This window comes from Theobroma cacao, chromosome 3, assembly GCF_053813885.1.
Source record: "Theobroma cacao isolate CCN51 chromosome 3, ASM5381388v1, whole genome shotgun sequence".
NCBI classification, from domain to species: Eukaryota; Viridiplantae; Streptophyta; class Magnoliopsida; order Malvales; family Malvaceae; genus Theobroma; species Theobroma cacao.
The window spans coordinates 39,781,898-39,809,101 of NC_142641.1; the positions used below are offsets into that span (position 1 = coordinate 39,781,898).

Consider the following 27,204-nt stretch of genomic DNA (forward strand, 5'->3'; position numbering starts at 1 on the left):
ACAAACGAAAACTTATATATATATATATATATATATTGATTGGTTAGAGGAAAACTATAATAGTTAATTAACATATATCATTTGGTCAGTAGTAATGCATAATGATGTACATTATAATTTGATGGCCATCTGGAACATTTTGGTCATATGCTTGAAGAAACTTGTTGTAGTCATTGCTTGCTTTTATTCAAAAGTATCCTGTAAGCAAATTGAGTTACTTTCCTTTTGGATTCTTTGATAGCTATCTCAAATCAATCTTTTAGCTTTTAGTAAGCAGCAACTCATAGCAATAGCATATGATGGAAGCTTCGACCAAGTCGCCTTCGCATCGAGGATCCACCTCGGAGGAGTGAGCCCGGGTCCCAGGGGACGTTAACATTTGCACTCTTCCTTTTCTTTCTTTTCCAAGTTTTTAATTACAAAAACAATTGGGATTTACTCAATATAATGCACAGATGGTTTACTCTGATCCTAAACCAACTAATATAAAACCAGACATCCTTGGGTTTTTCCTCTTGATTTTGGTCTTCATCGTCACTTAATAAGCAATTTTTTTTTTTCCACTGGCATAAAATGAAAGGGGGCACTTGAGTTTTGTCCATGCATGATAAATCTCAAAACCTACTGAAAACTCTAACTTTCAGGTAATTTTCATAAGGTCCTAATCAAATTGCCAGTCAGGTCCAAAGGGTGTAATTGAGAAACTTGTTTTAAGCTTAGAAAGTAGAAACAATCAAGTGACACTGCCTAGGCAACGGTGGACCAGCACCATTGTGATGGAGACATTCAGAATCCCTTTCCTATATACAAAAATGCCTTCAAATAAATAATCAAGTTCTATACATCGGCCATCCCCCGCTTAGTACATACAGCCCGTTAGAGAGTACCCAATCCTCCCAAGTATAAACCACAGAAATATTTCCTACATCTTAAACACTAGGCTGGGCTTTAGAGCATCTAACAAGTTCCAATTTACCAGCTAAAAGAATGGCCATGCACAACAGCAGATGTTGAGAAGCCCCTAGCAACATAGGTAAAACACAAAGATCAGTAAAGGGTGTAAAAGAAAGAAGGGAAACAAAGAAACAAGTGCGGTATATCGGACTTGTTAACAGCCACCACACATGTTTTAAGTAAAAACAAAAGATCAGAAATATCATAGCATGAAGAAGTTGCACCAGAATAGGCATATTAACATTTTGTAGAATTTAAGGAGCTTCCTAAGATTGAGACAGCAAAAGTCCAGGTATCCTAAAGATGAGAAAGCTATTACAGATCAAGCTTATTTCTATCATGTTCTACTAAACAAGCAGGAGAAATAAGTTGTTATATTTGGACAAGGAGATCAACAAATCTGAATCTAAACATTCGTAGACAAGCCATGATCTATCATGTTCTACTAAACAAGCAGGAGAAATAAGTTGTTATATTTGGACAAGGAGATCAACAAATCTGAATCTAAACATTAGTAGACAAGCCATGATGACCAGACTGCATTAGCAAGTGCAAAACTCTCTGAGAGCTCAAAGCTATAGATTTTAACAGGATTAATCTAATAATTATGATAAAAAAGTAGAATGGCAAAACAATATAGAGAAAGGGAGAGAAAACCTGAATATGCTCAATCTAGTCATCATCTTCAGGATCAATTACCATCCTCAGTTTCCTTCTATTTATGGTACTTTCTACAAATGAACCAGACGCTACATCATCCCCTGAGTCAGCCAACTCATCTTCTGCTTGCTGATGTGCCAACTCACCCTCAATGTTCTCAGTTGAAACACGTGACAGATTTACAGTGTCCCTGCTCTCTTGGTGAAATATGACATCAATCTCACTGAACTGGTTGCTTCCATCACTAAGTGTAAAAAGAAGAAATATTAAACTCTACTTTAGATCAGTTCATGCAACACAGATGAAGCTGTCCAAATAGGGACATCAACAAAAGCAGAGCCCTATTAATATTTCTTCAGTATTTGCACACATGTTAAGTAGCAAGAAAAGGGTTTTCACTTTTTGCAAATCCTATAATAATACAGTAGAGTAAGTTGCAATTTTAAAGATGCATTCTCAATAAGCTGAATGGCTTACTTTTCAGTCACATCATTTGCAACTACAACTTCAGATATTTTGTCTATCCTCTCCCTTGTAGTTATTGTTGCAAGCTTCTCATTCTTTGAATTTAAAGGCAGCTTCCTAGTTTTCCTATGATTAAAAGATAAAATTATTGAGAAAACAAGAGAAAGGATCTTGAAATCTATAGCGTTTCTTAGTAAGTAATGAACATGCTTATGTGCAACACAGGAGAAAACATAGATTGACTTGAAAATGCAAGAGAGAGCAAACAACATGAGTATTCGCTTCTTTTCCATGTCGATTACATTTTGTACAGAACGGTCATATGCTTACTTTAGAAGCACTGTTTGCATGAAAACAGGTTTCATTAATAAACAATGTTAGCAAAAGAGAAACCCAAAGTTCAAAATTATTACACAATCAAGGTCTAGATTCTATGTTACTTTCTTTTTAACTTCTGTGAGTGCCTGAACATGCCTGCATGCATAAATGAGTGTAAGTGTGCATGTGTGAGAGTTTGTGAGAGACTGAGGGAGAGTTACTTGAGAACAGAGCTTAAGGTTTTATCATCAGTATCATCTGATATTCTTCCTTCCACATTCTGCGCTGGAAACTCTTGACTGAACAATCTATCCTTATCCTTGTTTCTGCTCCCCAGAAGTTTGAAAGTGAAAATAAATGTTAATAGCTCTCTTGTAACTGTTCTATGACTTCATAATATGAAAAGGTTTCTTCCAATATAATACCAGGAGAGAAGTAATAATATTGAATCCCAAAGCACACACAATAAAAAAAATTCATATTCACTTTTGAAATCCGTTTTCAGTTTGATGGAATTGCCCTGGCTAAGTTTTCATATAAAAGAATCTTTGGCATAAAGAGCTATTATGTGCTAGCACTAGCAGCAACCAAAAAATCCGTCTAAGTGTCTAACAGCACCAGAAATAATATTAAACTGGAAATGTTGTATGCAACCCAAATTTTTGTATGAATAGGTAATGCTGAGTTTATAATGCTGAAGGTAAACCATTCCTAACAAACAAATAATGTCCCATTCAACTCTGTGGTAGCTCCAAACCGCAACATTGGGGAGAGAACATTGAAAGCATAATAGTAGGAATTTGACAGATTTTCATAACACAATGGAACCATGGAAATTTAACAAATTAATGCTCAAGAAATCCAGATAACTAATAAATAGATAAGTGCGTAGCTACCTGTTCCTAAATGACAGCAATGTCTCATTGTCGGAGTCACATGTTTCATCTGCAGATAAGTCATTTAGTTCCTCATCCCTCAAATGCATGTTATCTTCAGACCTTTTCTGCCGAGGAACATGTAAACCAAGTTGCTTGAGTTTGCGCGAAACTTGGGCAGCAGTAAACATATTATCAGCATCCAGGGCATTTGCAATCATGTAACTACACCTCCTATGGTCTTTATACCTGCATAGAAGACCAAAGTACTATTTCCTTATGATGAATGTAATACAGACAATCAACAGTATTTAATGTTAGTCCTTCTTAAGAAGCCCATAAATTCTCTTTCTTTTTGCAACATTGAAATCAGTTCGAGGGGTTGGAAATTAAAATCAATACCGTACCATAACAAATTAATTTACTCAACTGAAAACAAGAATGTAGGAAGAATACAAGAAATTGACACTCACTGCTCAAACAAATCTTTAATCATTGCCTCCTGATCCTTGCTAAAGGCACGCACTCTTTTTCTGGTGTTCCTGTTGAGAATAATAGCACATTAATTTGCACATCAATACAGCAACTTGTTTAAGTAAGATTCATGCCATAAGGAAATGCTTTCTGTCATGCCTTGCATGTTCAAAGCTACAACTTCAAGAGTACAATGCCAGTTGCATTAAAAGTTGTTCCATTGAAACTCTTAAAAGAGTATGCTGACTACAACAAGGAGTATAGATAACAGATAACAGACAAATACTTACAAAGGTTGCCTTTGTGAACTTCCTTCTAAATCATTTGAATCGTGAAGAGTGCTTTTATCCCCCTGTTGATCAGAACCCCGTGTCCTTTTCTTTGGTGCAACTTTAAGTCCTAGCTGTTTAAGCTTGTTAGAAACTTGAGCAGGCAAAATTCCACCATCGGGATCTAGGGATTCCGCAATAAGACGGATACAGTTCGGATGATCTTTGAACCTGCTACAACGTATGTCCCAATCAGATACAGTGCAAATTAATTCCAGAAACTTCCGAAGCGATACAAGAACTCGTATTAAGATAGCCAAGAGCAAACATTAATCATTCACCATGGCAGGTACCAATGATCATCCAAGATCACATGCCGTTGTTTTTAACGTTTGGCAACTAGATGCATCATAGTTTTGAAAAGAAATAAAGATCTGAGTAAAAAATGCTTGTTAGAGAGACCACTGGATAAAAACAAACTTACTGGATAAAAACAAACTTACTTCTCATAAAGTTCCTTGAGTTTTGTCTCCATGTCATCATTGAGAACAAGCCTTCTCTTTCTTTCATTAATCTTTCCAGTTTTATTTTCCATGGAATTTTCCCCACTGCACCAGCCAGATTCACTAATTAAGCAGTTTCAATCAATCAGCTTAATTCAGAAAATATATCCAATGTTTTTTACAATGCTTGAAGGTTAATAACACTAATGTCAGACAAATCAGAATCTTAGTGTTTGATGAGATGCCATACCCTTCATTTTCAAAAAATAATAGCATTTTGATGCACCATTTTTTATGATAATTGAAATATCATAGTATCCTTATAAAATAATAATTTTTAGAAAAAAATATGACAAAGCTATGTTAGATAATAGGGTCATACCACACAAAATAAACTAAAGCCTTAAAACAAGTTGATACCAAATCCTAGTGGAATTTGTGACTCTACCACTGGTAAGCTGAAGTATGTAAATCAAATGCATTATATTGCAACCATCTCTTACTTCAGATGTCCTCGCTCATGAGAGATCACTACATCAGCTTCATCCTCACCCAGTGCATCTGCTATGCTTCTGCCAACCCATTCACTGGCCTCTGAGGACCCAATTTCACCATTTCGAGGAGCACTGTCTTGAGTCTTACTTCCTTTCTTCCAATGTCCCAGCTCATGCAATAAATATTCAGCATTAATGTAATGACATTCTCTCCGTGTCTTCCAGAAGAGAATTTCAATAAAAAGAAGGGGCTGGTTCTTCATTTTTTTTAGCATGTTTCTAACCAAACTCGTAATAAAACCAACAATATCTGCATGCTCCTCACTTGGACATGACTTCTGCTCTTCCAGGATGTCATAAAATGTTGTGAGGAGTGACAACTGCAAAATTTTGTACAAAACTAAACATATGTTAGATTTTCTCCATACCAAAATTCTCTGTATTCTCTATGAAAATGCATTTCCAAGTTTTGACCTGATAAAGCATGGGAGCAAGCTCAAGGTCATCAGTGATCTTCCGCAACATGCCTAAAATGTAGTGATTTGTATTAATGGAATTGCTCCTATAAAACTTTAGCAACCAGCACAAATTTTGAATAATGCTGCAATTTGCAAAAGCTGAAGTGAGAGTAGACACTTTAAAATCAACTTCATTAACAGTGGCCGGCTGTTCATCACCAGAAGAATCATCAGTGCTGCAACAAAGATCATCATCAGCATGACCAGGTGTATTATTATCAACCTGTGGCAGATCTCCAGGACATTCCATCTTTGTCTCAGATTTTCCTAGCTCATCAACCAAGAGAGGGGTACTAGTATCTTCTTTCCAATCAGATGTCCCCTTGACTGGGCTCTCTTTTTCTGAGACATATGCTGCTGACTGTTCACAAACTGAGGTCCCAACCCCATCTGGTGCAGCAGCATGGTCTTCAAACTGTTCACTTTTGGTAACATTGTCACTAACTACTTTCTTCTTCCTCCCCTTCCTTGATTTTTTAGAAACCTTAATAATGAAATTTACATTTCAGTATATATTACAGCAGAAAAGCAAGAAAATAATAAAAGCTCTTCAAGATGGATGCAAAGTAAAACTAGAAATCCATAGCCAGCAAAGCATGATGCAAGTGTATTGACTCTAAAAATCAACAGAGCAGGATCTTACACAAAAAAAGGGGCATGCAGATAGGGAGAGAAGTAGAGGGAGATTCCATAATAAAATTAAAGGACTTCTTTTTTGCAGAATTTAACTGTAAAAGGAAAAAGAAAAATGAAACAACGGTTCCATGGAGACAAATATCATACTAAAGATACAGTACTTTGTTAATTGAGTCTTAAAAGTAAGACTAAAATTGAGTGAGATATACGATATAACCCACTAGCTCAGCACTCACAAAATACTTAAAGACCATTAATCCATAAGGTCATGTACAGCAGATAACCACTTTAAGCTACCAAAATTCAACCTATATAAAAGGAAGTTCACAGCAATTCCAATTTACACTTTTCTTCATTGACAACTGAAGTCAATTTTAGCAAATTGGTTGACAATAATTGGATCTGTTACAATAGTGACTTTTCCATGTGCCCAAGCAGGTCATGGAACCAAGGCTTTCACTCATCTGCTATGTTACAACTTACACAGTGTATTAATTTCCTCATCTAAAAATTAAAGCTTAACATACCCTTAACGAGCCACGTGCTTGAAGATTCTCCATGAGCTGGATAATTAAATGCATCATTTCTACCAAATCTGCAAGATCACTGATAAAAATAAAATAAAATAGCACCAGTAGCAAGACATTCCAGCAACCAAGTAAAACAAATTTTTTTTTGTATATAGACAAAGCAACAAAATCATTTACGCAAATTAAAAAAGTTCCTTCATGCCTATGACAAAAGCTTTAGCTGATGGTCACTGCTATTTCTTTTTTAAGCTGTCCTCAAAAGATTATAAAAGCCTAATAAAGATTTATAGGTGCATAAAATGAAAAAGTAAAAGAATTCACAGATCAGAGCAATGCATATGGATAGAACATATAGTTGTCAACTAATCTCTCTATGAATATGTAGGAGTACATAAATGCATATAAAATGTGTCAAAATGAAAATAAGAGGTGAGGGGGAAGAACAATCCTTTATGTAAGATCATTGTTGTCTTTCTCAAAAGCAAGTATACAATCAAATAATTAGAAACAGATTAAAAATGAAAACCAAGGTTACTAGAAGTGATTTCAACACAGCTATTAATATGATCACTAGGATCTCTGAGATTGAGAAAAAACCTTTTGGGTTGCTTGCGAGAGTTGAACATTTTGATTAGATTCAGAAGGAACTGGGTCATCCCTTGGTCAGTCTGATCATAAAATAGCTTGTAAAGAAGCATACGAGCTGTCCGAGGCTCCTTAGAATCCTCTGGAAATAAGTTAAGCACTAAATCCAACATACGGATCTGCATTCAGGGAACAAAAAATAGAGAATAAGAGGAAAAAAACTCCTTTTAATAGGGGTAGCATGTAAGCAGATCAGTGCACACAACCAAGTAGAAGCATTTTAAAAGAGTAAGTTAGAATCCCATGACAAGAAACTGTTCTTTCTCAATTTTGAATATTAACAGCTGACTTAACCTCATTCTCATAAAAAAATTGTCCGTACCTGAAAGTTTGCAGTGCCCATTTTTGTTGATACATAAAAAGAAAGTTTCTTCTCAAGCAATATTATTATAAGGTAACATGTTAAGTGTTTTGGGCATAGTAGATAGCCAAAGCATTTATCTATGTATCTTAGCTTGCGAGTGCACAAAAGCAAGACATAAAGGCTAAGTTATGTAAACAACATCCAATGAAGATAATAAACAAACTTGGCAAAGCAAGTATATGAAAGTATAGATATAAAAGATATTATAGCTATATCACCATATTTTTCATAAGAGAACTTGCTGCGGATAGAAACTTGTAATCATTAGTTTCCTTCAACCCTTCAAATGCATTACGCCATCTTGAAATCACAAGTTGGAACATTGATTCATTCATTGATGCTGCAATCGGTCCACATATGTCACCTTTGAAAAATGTGCTATCAGCGCATTTATCAGCAGAAACTTCAGGTGTAGGATTTTCGACAGTTGGCTGATAAAGGCACCAATATGTGATGCAAACATTAATTAAACAAAAACCAATTATTCTAATAAAGCCATTAACTTTTGATAAGGGACATATCAAACTACCAATGAATCAATAAAACTAAAAGCACAACGACTAAAAGGCTTGAGATCTGAACAGCAGTAAACAATTTCAACATTTGAATTAAAAGCTTCCAACCAGAACTTTACTTCTTTACACACAAAAAGCTACAACATAACCAATATTAAAGTTTCATGAGGAGACTACACATAACATGTTCCAGGACGTTTAAGCAAGTTCAACACCAAGTATGGGCCAATAAATATAAAACATAAACCATCAAAAGTGGTCATCAAGAACTGAATCTTTACATGTATATTTCAAGGGCAAGGTAGTCTTTTTTCGCACCATTTATTGATAGTTAGTTGTGTCCTTTTTGGACACAACCCCACTGACCAACCATTAACAAGAACTTAACATAACCTGAAAAGAGAATCAGTTTCCTCTTTACGTGGGTCTCAAACTAAGGTCAAAATCTTGCAAATAAGAAGGACCTTTAAAGTCTAGTGAATCATTCCCATCATTTTCTGTCTACTTTATCACACTTGAACCTTCTCCAACCATGAAAATGCACTTGAAAGCAACCAATTTAGCAAACTCCCTAGTCAGTAGTTTACATAAAAAAACAAAGAAAGAGAAACAAAAGACCCATTATTCTCTAGCATTGCTGCTCCTCTAAAACTAAAATCTTAAACAGTATGTTTGGAAATTGAAGGGAAAAAAAGGTAGGGTAAATGGGAGGGAAGGTGAGGATGGTAGAAGAAACAACTCTTGTTTACCTTGTTTGGAGTGGAGAATTAACAAGAGAGTTTATGTGCTGTTTGCAACATACATCAATTTGAAATCATTGCTAAATCAAATCTTAAACCTGAATCCCAAGCTGAAAAGGTTAAACTATAATATTCCACTCTCAAATCCTTCCAATCTGAGACAATTTAAGAAGTATGGAAGGTGGTTTCAAGAGATTCCTATACATTCCAATACTTATAGATTTAAGTGCAACTTTTTACTAGATGCTTGCAACAAAAATATGCAATTAACAGTTTAGATAGCAATGAGTTTAAAGCTCCAGGCATCAATAGCATAATGACCATATGTAAAAGAAAATTCACAGATAAGAACATGCATCTAGCATTACAACAATTTTGTGTTTGTGGGTGTAGGGTGTCTACAAGAAAACAAGTAGGAATTAGAGTATAACTCACTTTAGAGGTCAAAAACTTGTGATATTGAAAAGAAGTAACAAACTCAGCAACCTTAAAGAAAACAATGATGTCACCCTTCTGAATTGCATGATGTTCCTTCTCAATATCCTCACGAATAGATTTCATCAATACTGACAGGCATTCAGTTTGCATTTGAGTATTAACAGAAAGACGGAGAATAAGGGAAAGAAAGAAAAAGAAAAGAGGAGGGTGGGGGTAGGATGACATAAAAACAAGCTGGCATTTAGATTCCAAAGAGTATACCGTTGTAGCCTCCTGAAAGAAACTGGTTCACAAAATCATGAAGCAGTTCCAGAATATTATTCCTTGTTGAAGGTAATTGTCCATGTCCCCTCACAATTTTTTGAGTTGAAATCCCATGGCCTTTATGAGATTTAAGCAGAACATTTTGAGAAGCAGAATCAGGGTTTCCCTTGTACACTGCTGTAGAACGATCCTGACAGACAAAACATGATTAGTTATTAAAGTTCTTGATGCAACTCCAGCTATGTATCAACGACATCGATGACAGTGATCCTACATACCATAGTAAGCCGGGTAAATGTTCCACTAAATTGTGAATGACGACCGGTATGGTGGAGTCTTGAAACCCTTCTTTTCTTTGCTTCCTCTTCCATGATGGACTTGAGATCATCAATGCAAGCCTTGGCATCTCCACCCTCCTATCATACAGAGTTCATCAGAAACAAATAAGCATATGGATTGCATTAACAACTGAATAATTATAAGAAATTAGATGAGAATAAAGTGAAACAAACCGTAGAACCCTTCAAATGAGCTTTGGAAAGTAACTCTGGGTCTTGATTCATGAATATGTAATGAAAAGTTTCTAATAGAAGCAAGTTATCCTGACGAAGATAGCCACGAGAACCACCAATATGCTGAGTTATAACTATAATTAACTCCATTACATTCTCACGGAACAAAAGTTCAAGAAATCTATCTCTCAACGATAAAAATTGGCCAGCCTTTTGTAGCAATGAAAAATCTTGGATAGCAAGAACGTTGCGAAATAAGGTGACTACCAGCTGGACCAATTTCCAGTCGTCCTCCGTGAATACTTCACTGCAATAAAAAGGTTAGCCATTAACACTGATATGGACACAACGAATAAGAGAGAATCTAATGGCACAAATGCTTTACATGTACTGAAAAGATGAACGTACTGTTTCACAGCATCTAACAAGCTTAGCTACAACTATATTTCTGAAGGGTTCAGTAAATAGTTAATTTATTTGGTTTAATTGATTTACATTTTTGGTTTGGCTTTCAAACAAACTTAAATTTCTTTTCCTTTTCCTGCACCTTAACTATGCGGTTAAAGGGTGCATTAGTAAAAAAGAAGGGATTTTCTTGCTTACTATTCCAAATTTTCAAGTGGACCTTCAAGTAGAGAAACTATAACTGCAACAGCATCACTGCCCGTAAGAGAAAATTTTATGTCCCAAAGATACTCTATCTGTTGAGGGACATCACTGGAGGAAGGCTCAATAGGCATTGAAAGAAAAACTAAAACTTTCACTGCAAATCAAAAAAAAAAAAAAGAAACAAAAACGACGTTAAAACTCACCAATTTAGCATTTGCAACAACTTCTTTTTTTAAATAAACAAAAAAGCCTAACATCAAATCTTTATCTACCTGCATTTAATACCAAATTCCGATCATGTTGCCAATGTTCTATGATTGGAATCAAGTTTTTTGAAACAATATTCCATCTGCAAACTTGCTTAAATACTTCTCGCGTTTCTGGATTGTCCCGTCTTAAAAACCTCAGTAAATCCTTCAAAGCGTCTGCCAGTAAGTTATTCCAAACAAGATTAGTCAAATCCAATTTTCATTCGCTGAATAAAAAAGTAAATAAATAAAACAAAAAATCACTTTGATAACGGAAAATGACTACCTAGACAGTGCTCGCCCTTTGTGTATACGATCTGTTTCGTTGTCTGATCTTCTTCGAGGATGCCGAGACTGGCGCAGATCACCGATAAACCCTCCATGTCCATTTTTTCTGCTCTTAACGAAGCTAGGGTTTTGAATTGGGGGGTTTGGGAAGAAACTGATAGAGGATTTTGGGTGATGGAGGAATCAGAACTGAGGAAAACTTGGGATAATGATGAGACCTAATAAGAACTTTGCCAGAGAGATGGGAAGATGAAGATAGTTGAAGAAAAGGGAAAATGTTACTGTTGGAGGATTGGCCGATTAGGGCTCTTGTGGCGCCAATTGGTATCCGAATTCTCCCGCGCTTTTGATAGTGTGCTGAGATAGGATCAGGTGCAGTAGGGAATATAATGAGGCTGGAGCATACAGTGACGTGGAAGAATGCAATCGGTGGGAGAACAACGACAACCATTCAACAAAAAAGCCCAACCTGTCTCTGGTCATGAGCCATTAGGCCCATTAAATAGAATAGTTACTTCGTTTTAAAGGGTTCAGTTTTTATTTTTTGGGTAAAATAAGGACTTCAATATTGAAATGCATACATATATTTCTTCTTTCACTAAAAAGGAAAAGTAGTATTTCTTTATGAGTAAGTTGTAAATTTAAAATAGCTTAACATTTTTTTAAATTTTAATGATACATAATCCTCCAAATTCACCAAAATCACCATCTTTTTTATTGAATTATTTTCTATTATGAAATTCCATAAACAAATTCAAATAATTGATACATATCTACCAAATTGTAATTAACAACATTACTAAATTCACATAACTATTTACATGAATGCATATCAATTATTAAAATTTACTCACAGAGTTTAAAAAATTATCATCAAATACAATTTTCTCCTATACTAGTAAAAATTGGATTCTGCAGAATCTATTTGAATTTGAATTTATTTTTGTTTTGAAGACACAAATTCTTAATGGAGAATATTTTTGTAAGGGGTTATTGTTTTGATATGAATTGCATTGAATAAGCATTTCTTATAGCATTTGCTAACAATTAAAAAGACATACTCTATTATTTTGCCATGCTTACAACCAGCAACAAAACCCTCAATTTTCTCTTATACCTACGATGTTTTGGACTTGTTTCTTTATTTTTTGTTAAATTGCAACCATTGAATATAACACAACAAATTAAGACAGATAATTTTTCATTTATTTTATGCAAATAAATGTAAAAAGGGAATTATTTTGTCTCGTGTGATGTTTTGTTTATTATTATTTTATGATAAATTTTGTAAGTAATTTATGCAATAAATTTAATATTTATATATTTAAAAATACACAATAAAAAGTATGAGACATAAGCTAGTATTATTTGAATAAAATTTCACATACTTTCAATTTTGAAAAGAAAAATGAATGTTCACGAGTGGAGGTTCACATAAAAACTTAAAGGTGATTTATAATTGCAATTGCTTAACACTTTTAAGACATTTAAAATAATAAGAAGAAGACGAAAGAACTGAAGAAATTGGAAGGAGAGAGTGTCAGTAAACAAACAGTGAATGGGACGTGTTCTCTATCCAATATATAGATATGTATTGGACGAGATCATGAAATGAATAAGCCAAGCCAGGTCGGATGTAATATTTAAGGTGCGGTCCAGAAATACAACGCAGACTGACCTCAAGTAACACACTTTGACCAGCAACGTTAGCCGACAGTCTTGACCACAACAAGTGGTCATTTGTTGCTTGAGCAACCAGCCCACGACGTCCTGCACCCTTTATTGCACTTGTAATTTGTATTACGCACTTCCCTTTACTCTTTTTTATGGGTAAGCCAAACTTTTGCTTACAATTTCGTTCCTTAAATACACATCATTGGACCCTATAAGAAGGCATCCTCTTCACAAGCTCATCCCTCAACCCGTTCAGTTCCTTTCCTTACATTTCCATTCTACCAAAAAAACCCAAGCATGGAGCTTTCTCTCTCGCGGTACCTCCCTTTCCCTTTCCTTCTCTTTATCCTGACCGTTCCTTATGTCAAAATCACCTCAGCAGTATGCCACGGGGATGATGAAAAAGGTCTCTTAGGCTTCAAATCGGGTATTACCCAGGACCCGTCAGGCATGCTCAGCACATGGAAACCGGGTACAGATTGTTGCACTTGGGCGGGTATCAATTGCCTTTTCAACGATCGGGTCACCAGCATTTCTCTTTTCGGGCAACTTGATAAACCCAACAGCTTCTTATCGGGTACAATTTCTCCGTCCCTGTTAAAAGTCCAAAATCTAGACGGTATCTACCTTCAAAATCTAAGAAACATTTCGGGTAAATTTCCCGATCTTATTTTCGGGTTACCCAAACTCAAATTTGTTTACATTGAGAACAACAAGCTTTCGGGTCAAATACCTATGAACATCGGTAGGCTAACCCAACTTGACGCACTTAGTTTAGCTGGGAACCAGTTCACAGGAACAATACCAAGTTCAATCTCTGAGTTGACTCAGTTAACTCAGCTAAATCTTGGTAACAATCTTCTCACTGGCCGGTTCCCGGCCGGAATCAGACAGCTTAAGAACCTTACCTTTCTGAGTTTGGAACGAAACAAGCTGTCAGGCATCATTCCAGATATTTTCAAATCATTCACCAATCTTAGAAGTCTTACACTTTCTCATAATGCATTTTCCGGGAAAATCCCAGATTCAGTATCATCTCTAGCACCTAGATTGCTATATCTTGAGCTTGGCCACAATGCTCTCTCAGGGCAACTACCAAGTTTTCTTGGAAATTTCAAGGCTTTGGACACGCTAGATCTTTCGTCGAATTTATTCACGGGAGTAGTACCCAAAAGCTTCGCAAACTTAACTAAAATTTTCAATCTGGACCTCTCTCACAATGTTCTAACCGACCCATTTCCCGAGATGAATGTGAAAGGTATAGAGTCACTGGATTTATCATACAGTAAGTTCCATCTCAAAGAAATTCCGAAATGGGTCACTTCATCTCCAATAATTTATTCGCTCAAGCTAGCAAAGTGTGGGATTAAAATGAGCTTAGACAGTTGGAAGCCTGCAGAAACTTACTTTTACGACTACATTGATTTGTCGGATAATGAAATATCAGGTAGCCCTGTTGGTTTATTGAATCGGACAGATTACTTGGTGGAATTTAGAGCCTCAGGGAATAAGTTGCGGTTTGATTTGGAGAAATTGAGAATTGTTAAGACACTGAAACAGTTGGATATATCGCATAATTTGGTGTATGGCAAGGTTCCAGCGGCTATTACTGGTTTGGAAAAATTGAACGTGAGTTATAATCATTTGTGCGGCCAGCTACCCAAGACGAAATTTCCTGCTTCTTCATTTGTGGGAAATGACTGTTTGTGTGGATCTCCATTACCGCCATGCAAACTGTAGCAGGCTCGAAGTGTTTGTGGAAATGTCAGTGAAGCTAGTGATCAATAAAAGTTACTGCTACTTACCACTAAAATTTTCAGATGTACTCTTCTTTTTAGGAAAGAGAGAAGAATAATAAAAGTTTTATGTTTTTTATAATAATAGTAATAATAATAATAATATGTTAAATAACAACGAAAAGTTTCTACTCACGTAACAATAATAATTTTAGATTAGCATACCAAAGACTGCAGACAGGTTTATGACTGTAAGCCTGTGACTGCAAAGGATTGACGATCCTAAAGGATTGGGAGAGAGATGAACGGACAGCCAAATAACTAGGCTTCCTTCGTCTCCTTCCAATTGTTTTCCATCTTTGGCCTCCCTCATTTTGCCCTCCCCTTGACGCTTCCGATCCACCTCCACTTCCTCACCGTCAGCCACCAGCGTTTTGACATGCAAGAGTGGAACGCCACTTTTATATTCGCCTTAGCTTGTAGTTTTATTTTGTATACTAATAATTTTTACAACAAAACAAGTGAGTTTTTGGTGGAATTAGACAGGGAATTTTGTTCTCTCCCTATGTAGACTACCCCTGAGCGACGAGAGACATTCACATTTTTTAGCTCATATACTAGGATCCTAAACTTGTTGCGACATGTAGATTCCTCGTAAGTAGCAACGGGTTGGACCTTGTATAGAGGGAAGTCGTGACCCTCGTGTGGGATAGAGGGGAATATTTCCCTATTTTGATATTAAGAAATGAGCCTGCGTGATGTGAAATTTGTACAAGTTTTCACTTTTTTTTTTATTTTGTATATATTTTAATTTGAGAAAAAATTTTGAATTATACTTTTTGAAATAAAAAATTATGTATGAGACAGATACTTTGACTGTTAATACATGTTGATGTTGATATAAATAAATTTATCAATTATAATAATATGTTTGAGAAACAAAATTATTATAAATATAACATTGAAAGTGTCTTTGGATAAATTAATACATAACTCATGTTGATTAATATTTTAATTAGTTTTAATAAAGTCGAATTAATGTTAACATTTTCAAACTAAAAAATCACTTTCCATCCAATTATCTGGATGAAATGAATAAGCCTAGTTGGTTGGTGACCAAAGAGACCCTGAAGAAGTTGAAAGAGTGAAGCCACAGACTACTGGCAAACCCTATAAGTCTATGACAGTTAAATGTTTTGGCAAAATAAGTTCATGTTATAGGTCCAAGTAAATGTTGGTTGCTTCTGTATAAAGGAAAAAAATAAAGTAAAAATCCAATAAATTAAATTATTTTAAAAAATATTATTTGTAGATCTTTATTACATGTCAATTATAAATTTGATAAATTAAACTTTAACATGTTATTAAATATTATTGTGTGAACGTATATATAGATCTACTACTAAACGATAGTTACATGTGGAATGAACTTAAAAGAGGACAATAATGCCCATATTTAATTTAATTAAAAACAAAAAGGTCATAAGTTCCTAGTCCTAAGCTGCCTTAATTGGTTTTAAAACAAAATAAAGTTGTTTTTATTTGTTTTCTTATAGTAAAAATGCTCCATGAATTTATAGTTATGTTTTCATCATTTACCCGTTATGATTTATTATTATTATTTTTAAAACTTCTCACTTAATAATTTTCTACAAAGGAAAAGAAAAGAGATCATCAATAAAATGGAATATTAAAATTCGATTTTCCGTCCAAATCATGTTGCAATCATTCTATGTGGAAATTCGGAACAGGATCTACAAGCGACAAGCGGCCAGAAACCGACGTCGTATCAACGGGGTTCAATCCAACTCCAGCACGACGTCGCATGCTTCTTGGCAATAACAAATTGTCAAATTCCCAACCGTTTTGAACGAAATAGTTAGCGCAAAAGGAGATGAATAAAAACCTCCATCGTACTCTTGTCGATACAAACTAAGCTCTCTTCAGTCTCCAGCCTCCTTTGTTTTCAGCTTGCGCCAAATTTAGCGGCGGTTTCTCCAACCTCCATTTCTTTCTTAAAAATCAGCAAAATTCCCTCACCCTTGGTCACCTTCCTCTCCCGTTAGACGCTTCCATTTCCTCTCTGTCTTTTTCTCATTTTAGCAATGGCTCAAGTGGTGGCCACCAGATCGATCCACGGTTCATTCTTGAGCCAGGGCTCCGGATCCTTTCAAGAGCGAGTGGAGAAGCTTAAACCTTTGCGCTTCGCTTCGAAAGTGCTGGCTCGTGACGAGAACAAGAGCAAGAGAATCGTGCTTAGGAGGAACTCTCGGATTACCGCTAAGAGAGCCGCACGTGCCGAACCTGAAGTTATCCCCGTATCACCCGAGGATGTACCGAAGGTTTGAGCCACTTGGAACCTTTTTGATTGTCCTTCTTAGGTGTTTGGTTGCTGACAAAGCATGCGAAAAGAAAATTATGAATTAACTTTTTTTTCTTAATCTTAGTTAATGTTTTTGGATTTATCCAGGAGCTAAGAAAGCAATAGGCTGAAATTATGTAAGTGGAGTGATAATATGGACCTTGGTCAAGTTGAATATGGTTTGTTGAAAATGCATTATCGTAGTATTGAAACTTGCACCATCCATATATAGAAATGTTGATTTTATTTTATTTTATTTTCCTAAAAACGGAAAATCTGTTAGCGACCGTGTATAGATGGCTTTACTGACACCATTGCATTTACTAACAAGAAATCAAGTCATGAGAAAAATTTAGGACTTAATTTTCTTCGAGATCTTGTCACAAGCCAGTATTTGGTATTCTGTGGGTTGTCTTTGTGCTAAAGAAAATATCTAAAAATCATAACATTAAAGATGAATGATAGGGGCATGATATCCAACCGTTTCCCCTCTTTCAGTAAAAGAAAAGGAGCCTTGAAGTTTGTAAAAACTTAATTTTTTGGTTAGAAAGATGAAGTCTGGATTTCACGTCTTAGTTCAACTGAAATTCAAGTTATGTGGTTATTTACTCTGGTATAGGATGAGGGCATTGCAGTTGCATGGCCTAGTCACCATATTTATGATTGTTATTATATCTATAATCAAAATAATTGTTGTGGACAGTTGCGGAGTGAAATTCATTGGAAATCTTTGTTTGTAACCTTTCTTAGCATTTTTTTCCTGCAGAGGGAGGAACAATATGAGCAGTTAAGGGGGATTCAGCAAGGTGGTGATACATCAGTGGGTATGTGGTCCAAGCCTATTGTTAGACGTAAAACAAAGATTGTTTGCACTATTGGTCCTTCAACCAACACACGAGAAATGATATGGAAATTGGCGGAGGCTGGAATGAACGTTGCTCGTTTGAATATGTCTCATGGAGACCATGCATCTCATCAGAAAGTTATTGATTTAGTTAAAGAATATAATGCACAATCCAAAGACAACACTATTGCAATCATGCTTGACACAAAGGCAAGTTTCCCTTAATTTCATTTATTTGTCCCTGTGTAAAGCCATCATGACAGGGTGCTTGAATCAATGAATTTGGTTTTGTGAGGGTTAGACATGGCATGAACATTTTGCTTTCAAGATAATTGTCAGCTTTTTTGTCATAATGCACTTATTATAAACTTATATGAGCTATGACATTCTTCTGATCAGCACTTGCCAAGATTTTTCTTGGATTTTGATTACTGGGTCTGGTATGTAGTAAGCCCATCAAGTATTTACAAGTGGCAGTATATTAGTCAGTTTCTGGTTTATGTAGTTAAATGAGAGGCTGTAGTGTAAATACAGCTATCTACATGTATGTGCATATTTTGTCTTATCCTTGTGAGGTTATGAACCACTAAATTTAGTATCTGATAATTGTACAAGGCAGTAAAATACACTGTTTCTATTATTGTGAAGTCATCCAGATTTATAATTGGTTGGATGTAGTGTTATAGGCAAAAATAATATAACTACTATTGAGTAATTTTATTCTCATAGTTCTAATCATTTTCATTTTATTTTTTTAATATTCATTTATTCTGTTCTTATGATTATTTGTCTCTGTTTATTAGGGTCCTGAGGTTAGAAGTGGTGACTTGCCCCAACCAATTACATTAACAACTGGGCAGGAATTTACTTTTACAATTCGGAGAGGGGTTGGGACAGCTGATTGTGTCAGTGTCAACTATGATGATTTTGTTACTGATGTAGAAGTGGGCGACATGCTTCTTGTTGATGGTATGCTACCTTGATATTTTCAACAGTTCATGGAAGTTTTTGGTTTTTGTACATCCCCTCCCACCTCCAGTTCCTTAAAAGAAATTGTTTATTTGTCTCAGTCATGTATGCTCCCTTGTGTATTAGGCTTGACAAGCCTTTTTTTTTTCCCACTGAAACCAGCAGCATGCACGAGTACAAACTCGTATGACACTTTTCAAGTAAATTGGAGCTCAGTCCTATACTTATACTCAACTTTGCTCTTGAGTTTGAAATATATGATGTGCTCTTAGCATAATGATTTAATTATCAAGAGTCTAAGACTGCAAAAGTAATCTGGCCTTCGAGAGCATATGCTGAAGAAAGATATTAATGATCTAGAGATGAATTAAAAGGTTTGTTTTACCTCATCTGTCATGCTTTGATAATTTAGCTAGGGGTGTATTGATGCTGTTGTTAGGAGTGTCTTCTGCCAAAGGACAAACTCAAGAAGTGAACAAGATCTTTTGAAAAAATAATGCAATTATTCCTATGTGAATGCACTTCATACTGTTTGGGCTTTGTCTAAGTCCAAATGAAATCATTAGCATCATACAGGAAGTTTGTGATTCAATTGACGTAAGCTGGTTGGCTGAGTAAAAGTTCCTTGTAAGACATAATCATCTTTACATTTCTAGGAGAATGTGTATCCTTTCATTATCAAACAAGGGTTTTGGTGTTCTAAATCAGTCTTAACTAGATTAAGAATACAAAACACTTGAAAAATTTTCAAGGATATTTATTTCTTTGTTGATTATATGTTTCTCTGACTTTTGATTCATGATGTAGGTGGTATGATGTCATTGATGGTGAAGTCTAAGACAGATGATTCAGTTAAGTGTGAAGTAGTTGATGGTGGTGAGCTGAAGTCTAGGCGACATTTAAATGTCCGAGGAAAAAGTGCCACTCTGCCTTCTATCACTGGTTGGTCCTTTTAATTTTATTTTTAGTCATTTATAATGTTTTGTAGATTTTCCACTTTCTCCTCCTTTCTTTCTTTTTCTCTCACTCCCTCTCTAAAGTATTGAGGAATCTTAATGGGCAAGAGATTAACTATTTCAATTGGTTTTCTGCAGAAAAGGACTGGGATGACATAAAATTTGGAGTAGACAATAAAGTTGACTTTTATGCTGTTTCCTTTGTTAAAGATGCGCAAGTGGTTCATGAGTTGAAAAATTATCTGCAGAGTAAGTTATGATTCGTATCTCATACTTTTTAAATGAAATAATAACTGTGGACTTGGTATGCACTTTAAATTCTCCACTTTTGATGTTTTTTCCCTTTGCTTTTGGCAGGTTGTGAGGCAGATATTCATGTTATTGTTAAAATTGAAAGTGCAGACTCTATTCCAAATTTGCATTCAATTATAACAGCATCTGATGGGGTGATCACTTAAATCTTTTCAATCAGATCTCTAATTTGCAGCTACATTTTTTGGCTTATTTATGCATATAAAGTCATAGTCAATTTTCCTTACTATTTCACACTTGAGTTCCATGTTTACTGAAGAAATAAATTCTTCAAGTTTTTAGGAAATTTGGTGCTAAAATATTTAACGAGGCTTTTCGTTTCATATATTAAGAACTATCCTGTGACTTTAGCAGTTACTTCTAATAACTATCTTCTCTGCCATGATGGGGAGGGTGGTGGAGATATTGTGATTTGAAAGTCTATCTAATTATTGCTGCTTCAGCAACATATGTGCCTTGCAGAAAGTAATGTTTGTTTTTTTTATTTTAGGCAATGGTTGCAAGAGGAGATCTCGGTGCAGAGCTTCCTATCGAGGAGGTTCCTCTTTTGCAGGTTGGTTTAGTTTTTGATTAATTAGTGAGGATGGATTTAGATGAATTATCAAACATATTTTCTTACTAACTAAAGCAATGAAATTGTGTTTATTCAGCCACTCATAACTCTACTTGGTTTAAAATGTAGGAAGAGATAATTAGAACATGTCGAAGCATGGGGAAAGCTGTTATTGTGGCAACCAATATGCTTGAAAGCATGATAGTTCATCCAACACCAACAAGAGCAGAGGTGTCTGATATTGCCATTGCTGTTAGAGAGGGTGCTGATGCCGTCATGCTTTCTGGAGAAACAGCTCATGGAAAGTAAGTTAATAAGTTAATTACATGGCATTTTAGAATTTTGTTTCCAAGTTTTTCCTCTTCATACCCTTTTTTACTTATATGGCAAGCCACCCTTATTAATTTCTCACTTAAAATTAGATGAGGATTTCGCAATTTGTCTTATGCTTATGAATAGTGATCTATATTGGAGTAATTGTTTAATTTAGAAACTTCCCTTGAGGTAATCTCGAAGGTTTATATGGATACTTGGATCCTAGTTGGTGAAATTTGAAGAAAATGGGTTTGTCTCATACTTTAAAATCAACTTAGCAAATTTCTAGGGGACGTATAATTAGAAACAGTATCTGCTGGCTTGCTTTACCTTTGATGTTGAGCTGTTAGATTTCACTTTCTTGCAGGTTCCCATTGAAAGCTGTTAAAGTTATGCATACAGTTGCGTTAAGAACTGAAGCAACCATATCTGGTGGAGAAATGCCACCTAATCTTGGTCAAGCTTTTAAGGTCACTTAACATGCACATTCACTTTCCATATGCTCTATGCTTTTTTTTCTGTGTCTTGGTCAACATTCTTAATGCTTTCTTTTTGTTTGTGAACTATGAATACTAACTGGAGTTACTTGTTCTCTGTAGAACCATATGAGTGAGATGTTTGCATATCATGCAACAATGATGTCAAACACTCTTGGAATTTCTACTGTTGTCTTTACTAGAACTGGTTTCATGGCTATATTACTTAGCCATTATCGGCCTTCTGGCACTATTTTTGCCTTCACAAATGAGTGAGTTTCACAGGTTCCAGAATCTCAAATTTGTTACTGTGCAGTTGATTTTGTTTACTCCATTTAAAGGTTTCTGCATTTTTTTTTCTTTTCTTTTTTTGGGTTGGGGTGGGGGATGAGGAGCCTAGTTTTAGCTTTCTGTCTGATTTGTCTTTTATTGTGGCATAATAATTGTCTATCCTGTACAAGGTTTGACTTGATGAAGAAATATTAATCCCAAAAGTAGCATGATAATGGAATCTATGAACTTGGAAGTGCTATATTTGGGCAGTTGTGTATCGCCAAAGAGGATCTATCATTATTGGGATTTATGAACTTGAAAGTTTGACTAACAATGACTTCAATGGTCATGCAGGAAAAGGATACAACAGAGATTGGCTTTGTACCAAGGAGTATGTCCCATATACATGGAGTTTTCAGATGATGCTGAGGAAACCTTTAAGAATGCTTTAGCTTTGCTGCAGGTAAGGTTTCACCAGAGAATTCATAAAGAAAATTCTTTTAAATTTACTGGTAATTACAGATGTACTGTTCATGCATCAGTTGGTTCAAGGTTATTTTGCACCAATGTTTGAGTGGTTCTCTAGAGGTATCAAGTTGAATTAATTAATTTGTTGTAAATATTTCAAAACCTCAGCCTTTGACCCTCCTCTGTATGTACATGGACATCCTTTCTTTATGAATGAACTCTAATTTTCGGGAAAAAAAAATATTTCAAAACCTTCATGTATTACTTTATATGGGGGTCCCTTGATACTTGGGGATTTTAGGGTCAAAACTTCAACCAAGGTTAGATTCATTTTTGGGTTGCACTGACATTGACCAATAGAGTTTTGTGTTCATTTAATGTAATTGGTATTTTTCTTGCTTGCTATGTGTGTGTCAAAACCGGGGATTTTTCAAGATTGTTGATGACATTTAACTGTGAGGGGCATGACTTTGTAGAGCAAAATATTTACCATTCTCATCAGTCATTTCATGAGCCCTAATATTCAGAATACTGGTAGTTACGTTTGTGGAGTCTGGTTCATTGGATCATACTGCTAATTGATGCTGTTTGGTTGTTTTTCCTTCCACTGTTTTCTTGCAAAAAGAAAATTGGTTATTGATAAAGTGTGTTTTGTTATATGGTTGCTGATGTGCAGAAGCAAGGAATGGTGAAGGAGGGAGAAGAGGTGGCACTTGTTCAGAGTGGCAGACAGCCCATCTGGCGATTCCAGTCCACTCACAATATTCAGGTCCGCAAAGCATAGTGGCTGAAGAAAGATGGAAAGCCCATTTGCCCATTTGACTGAGTTATCTTCTTCGTGCTCTAATATAGTTTCAAACAATTGATGAGAAGATTATTCAGGTTATGATTGGGGGCTTCCCTCACATGATTGATAGGTTTTTTTTTTTTTGCCTTGCATCATATCTATGCATGTATGTCTTCTTATTCTCAGTTTTTGGTTGCTTGAGATTTTACGGTATATGTTTCCCTTTGGATTGTTCCGCTTAAACAAGAAAGCATTTAAGTCTTGGTATGAGTGGGGATAGTTAGACAAATCTAATTTTACATTCAAGATTGTCTCGATATAAAATATGAGCTAGGCTGCTATATTGCGCTTGATCTTCTTCCTTGTCCAAAGAAATATGATCATCTGCCTATATTTTCATGTTTTTGGTTCACCAGCAACAGTGTAGTTTGATGTAATATTCAAGCATCTATACATCAATTTATGTGACTTTTCCAGAGAAATCAGACTATAACGAATGTTAAGGACTTGGTAAATGGTATGTGATGATTTATTTGTGTTTTCTCAAACTGGTTCGAACTAGGAAAATGACCTTGTGCGGATTGCGAATTTGGGGATTAATTTGCGCCTGCCCTAAACGCAATTAAGGGAAAGCCTCATATGGGCTCAAACATCATAAGCCCAGTTTGATCCAGTCTTGACCCGTAATTAGCATGCCTGTTGCCATTTTCCGATTAGCTTGTGGTTCAAGGTTGTCCTAACTCCAAAACCATACTTGTATAATATTTTTCAGGATTTCTCATTTTTTAGAAGAAAAGGGAGAGTTGAGACGTTTGCAACATGCCCTAATTTCTCATTTCTCATTTTCTCATATTCTTTGTAACTAGATAATTGTCCTTTAGGAGTATCTATTGCAACATGACTAAGGTAAATCGGAAGAGAGTCATGAAATGATAGCTGGGCAGATGACATCCAATTTATAAATATATTGTCTATTTTATTACCAGGGCAGTCTGGACACAAAGACAAACGACAAAAGGGGAAAACCGAAAAAATGAAAAAGCGGAAGCAACTTATTCAATACATCCACCATTTTTTGCCTCGACTTTTAGCATAGAGGCTTACGTTGCTAAGCCAGGCAATGTTGCTTCAGAATCATAGTTTCTTGGTTCTACACGCTGTTCTTAATGACGGTGCTATAACCACCGATCTTATCAAAGTACCTATTCCAAAGCATGACACCACCATATTTGGGTGATTTCTTGATCAGCGGGAGGATTTTAGACTTTAGCTCCCAGGGTGGAATGTACCCAGTTCCTGCTGCCTTTGTTGCTGGTAACCCTAAAAATATCTTCCCTGCCTTAATGGACGTTGTCCACCGATGCCATGAATTTAAAAGGTTCCTTGTGTTACCGGGAGCATATTGACAGGCTGCGTTGTTATAGAACTGAACCCAAATGTAATCAAAAAGCCCCGTATTAAGGGCAGCCCCCAAGTACCTATCTGGGAACCGACATTGAGGAGCAGCCGACAGGTAAACCTTTCTTCCTGGCTTGCTATATGCAGCTAGGTATCGGGCAAGATCGTCCCAATATTTTGTTGAGCCAAGCTCTATGTCGAAATCTATACCATCCAAAACAGCATTGCCTAGTGGCCTGGAAGGTGATGTCCCACCCAAGAAGTTGTTGTATAAGTAATCAGCTACCTTCTTGGCGTCGGCTTTAGAAGCCAGAGAGTACTGGCCTAGTCGGCCACCAATGGAGAGCATCACTTTGATCCCTTGCTTTTGGCAGTTTCTTATGGCTATACTAGCAACTTTGCAACCTCCATTCTTTGGGTTGCAATGGCCAGCAAGGTTGAGTTCCGGAATCCGGCCACTGCCAAATTTGTTGAGGAAGGCTACGTTGACGTACTTGTATAGTCCAGTCTCACATGTTTGGTTTAAGGTGGTCTCAAAATCGTTTTGACCCCAATACACGGCAATCCCACCGGCTTGAGAGACTTCAATCAGGGCAAGGACTAGTAGGGAAACAAGAACAGGGATGGCTGGTGTTTTAGTGGCCATTGTTGCAGTTGTTGTGTTGTCTGCAGTCTGTGATTCCACGATGCCAAGCAGAAAGTCCCTTATATAGAGTCCAGGAGGGCCCAGCTGAAAGCTTTTCATTTTTAATGACGGTGGCCGAGAGTTAGTCACGTTAAATTTTAGTGGAAAGTCCGATCAGGGCAGTATACTGGCAATCTTTTCAAACTCACAGTACCATTATTGGTAAACTTTGAAGATTTGGTTACGGTTTACTTTTAATTCAGCCCTGTAGAGGGTGAATGCATTGATTAATTAGAAAATTTCCGCAGGCATAAAACCAGACGGATCAAGGAAGTCCAAATTGACGGAGTAAAAAGCAATGAACTAAAGCAAACCCACACACACCACGGAAATATAAGATACTGAGTCAACGACATACATAAGAGCAGGGTCTTGTTGAGGATAGTTCACACGTTAATAAACAACCTAGCTACCAGCACAATTCAAATAGTTTCATCTAATTAGATCAGCCCTGTCCACAACCGGAGGCACTATTGCCCACAGGCATTTCCAGTACCACCATATGGTGAAGTTCACTTCTGTCAAACTAAATGCAAAAAGTGACTGTATTCCGTAAAGGGTTTAAATATTTACTTAATAATTTAAGTCATCTGCGAAGCTAGTCGCGTTTGTCAAATTTGTTAAAAAGCTTCGACAATATATAGACTAGTTCAATCTGAGAGCCTAGGTCCCCCAGATTCATCCAAAACCCGCAGTATGCATGGTAAACCTTGAATGGGGAATCAGTGATAAATATTCACTAATTTGACAGAACAAACCTTAGTGAAATCGGACAAAAACTGTTTCTGGCGACAACTTAAACAGTATTAGACTCAACCATTCCGCCCTAAGCACATCCTCTCAAACACTCACATTTACACCCGGTTTGCTTCTGGTAGGTCCGTCAACATATTGTACTTCAAAAAGAAACCAACTGCTGGATCCACCGACTTTGAATATGTCTATCAAGTTGAGATATGTCTATCGTTTCTGCATTTTAGTACTTTGTGAAAATTCAAGCTTCTAAGGATATAGAATAGATTAGTATGGTTGTAACCGTAGTTCAGTATAATTTGATACGGCCAAAAAAAAGAAAAAAGAAAAACTGTATTGAAGCTTCACTCTCGATTTTGCACGAAATTATCCCAACTTGTTTATATTGAATTTCTATTGGACTATAATTAATTATTGATATAATATTTAAAAAAGTTTTTAAATAATTTTAAAAATTTTAAATAAATTTTTATTTTTTATTATATTTAATCAAACTTTTATACTTCTTGTGGCTTATTGGGTTGTTTCATCTTGACACCTAAAGTACCGTTTTATGGCTACACTGATTTTGTATAGGCTGACTATCCAGTCTTTTCTGAGCAAAATGCTCTGCTATGTATAGTTTAGATTGTTTCTTTCGGTTCTTGTATTGCTGCCACTATCCTTGAGTAGCAGACTTTGTTGGAAAATGTACGAAGGCATTACCCTCATCATCTCTCTTAGCCATGAAGAGTCTTTTGTAGTAAGTTTAGGACTCAAAATGACAATTTGGTGAGAAGATCGATAAAAATCACTTAAAAAAATAAGTATATATAAAATTTTTAACTTCAATCACTATGTTTCTGAAAATAAAACTTAATTAAGTTTATAAATCAAGAGCTCATAAAGTTTAAGTAAGTTTATAAATTACGAACTTATATTTCTTATTTAAAAAACAAGCTTGATAGGTGACAGAGAAAGCCTATATTCATGTTTATATATCTAAGATTTATCCTATCTGTTATTGATGTGAGATCCGCAATATTTTATCTCATTCAATTGTGCAATATCTTCGTTACATTGACTTTTTATTCATAAAGGAGAGAGACTCTATTTCAAACCATGTATGTTTCATAAGGGCATTACATCAGTGAAGTGGCCAACTGTGTAATGCCTTCGTTGCATTGACGACCCTTGGGACGCCACATCAGTGAAATGAAGATTTGGGTTTGCTTTGATACCAAATGTAAATCTATAAATAACGAGTTCACATTCCCTACTTAAAAGATATACTTGATAGGTGGTGGAAGTTTCATATTTATATGTTCAAGATCTATCATTTTTT

At 35.8% G+C, this 27,204-nt stretch overlaps 4 protein-coding genes across 8 annotated transcripts; 2 read left to right on the plus strand and 2 right to left on the minus strand.

Annotated features, from left to right (window-relative positions):
* Positions 1–625: 625 nt before the first annotated feature.
* Positions 626–11,680, minus strand: ATIM (timeless family protein). 5 transcript variants are annotated; one of them, XM_018117384.2, is made up of 20 exons: positions 11,318–11,678; positions 11,056–11,208; positions 10,778–10,937; positions 10,175–10,481; positions 9,941–10,078; positions 9,660–9,852; positions 9,396–9,526; positions 7,924–8,136; positions 7,294–7,460; positions 6,694–6,772; positions 5,487–6,014; positions 5,022–5,392; positions 4,519–4,641; positions 4,037–4,246; positions 3,746–3,814; positions 3,294–3,521; positions 2,619–2,723; positions 2,092–2,205; positions 1,612–1,858; positions 626–1,021 (listed from the first exon to the last, which is right to left on the minus strand). In XM_018117384.2, exons 1-19 carry the CDS (start codon positions 11,418–11,420, stop codon positions 1,627–1,629), a joined length of 3,624 nt encoding a protein of 1,207 aa, XP_017972873.2. In that variant the 5' UTR covers positions 11,421–11,678; the 3' UTR covers positions 626–1,021; positions 1,612–1,626. The 5 variants fall into 5 exon arrangements, with proteins under 5 accessions (XP_017972873.2, XP_017972874.2, XP_017972876.2 ...); XM_018117385.2 differs by having other exon boundaries at positions 4,519–4,623; positions 11,318–11,677; XM_018117387.2 differs by lacking the exon at positions 2,092–2,205 and having other exon boundaries at positions 11,318–11,680.
* A 1,502-nt stretch (positions 11,681–13,182) lies between these two features.
* LOC18605677 (uncharacterized) lies at positions 13,183–14,874 on the plus strand. The gene has a single exon (XM_007038829.3). The coding sequence runs from the start codon at positions 13,291–13,293 to the stop codon at positions 14,731–14,733; it is 1,443 nt and encodes a 480-aa protein (XP_007038891.3). The 5' UTR covers positions 13,183–13,290; the 3' UTR covers positions 14,734–14,874.
* Positions 14,875–16,625: 1,751 nt separating this feature from the next.
* Positions 16,626–23,368, plus strand: LOC18605678 (plastidial pyruvate kinase 2). Its single transcript, XM_007038830.3, has 12 exons — positions 16,626–17,071; positions 17,858–18,145; positions 18,739–18,904; positions 19,712–19,846; positions 19,999–20,109; positions 20,218–20,306; positions 20,663–20,725; positions 20,855–21,030; positions 21,408–21,510; positions 21,640–21,788; positions 22,144–22,252; positions 22,934–23,368. Exons 1-12 carry the CDS (start codon positions 16,835–16,837, stop codon positions 23,039–23,041), a joined length of 1,734 nt encoding a protein of 577 aa, XP_007038892.3. The 5' UTR covers positions 16,626–16,834; the 3' UTR covers positions 23,042–23,368.
* A 631-nt stretch (positions 23,369–23,999) lies between these two features.
* On the minus strand, positions 24,000–25,108 carry LOC18605686 (hevamine-A-like). Its single transcript, XM_018117542.2, has one exon. The coding sequence runs from the start codon at positions 25,086–25,088 to the stop codon at positions 24,195–24,197; it is 894 nt and encodes a 297-aa protein (XP_017973031.2). The 5' UTR covers positions 25,089–25,108; the 3' UTR covers positions 24,000–24,194.
* Between the last annotated feature and the right edge of the window lie 2,096 nt (positions 25,109–27,204).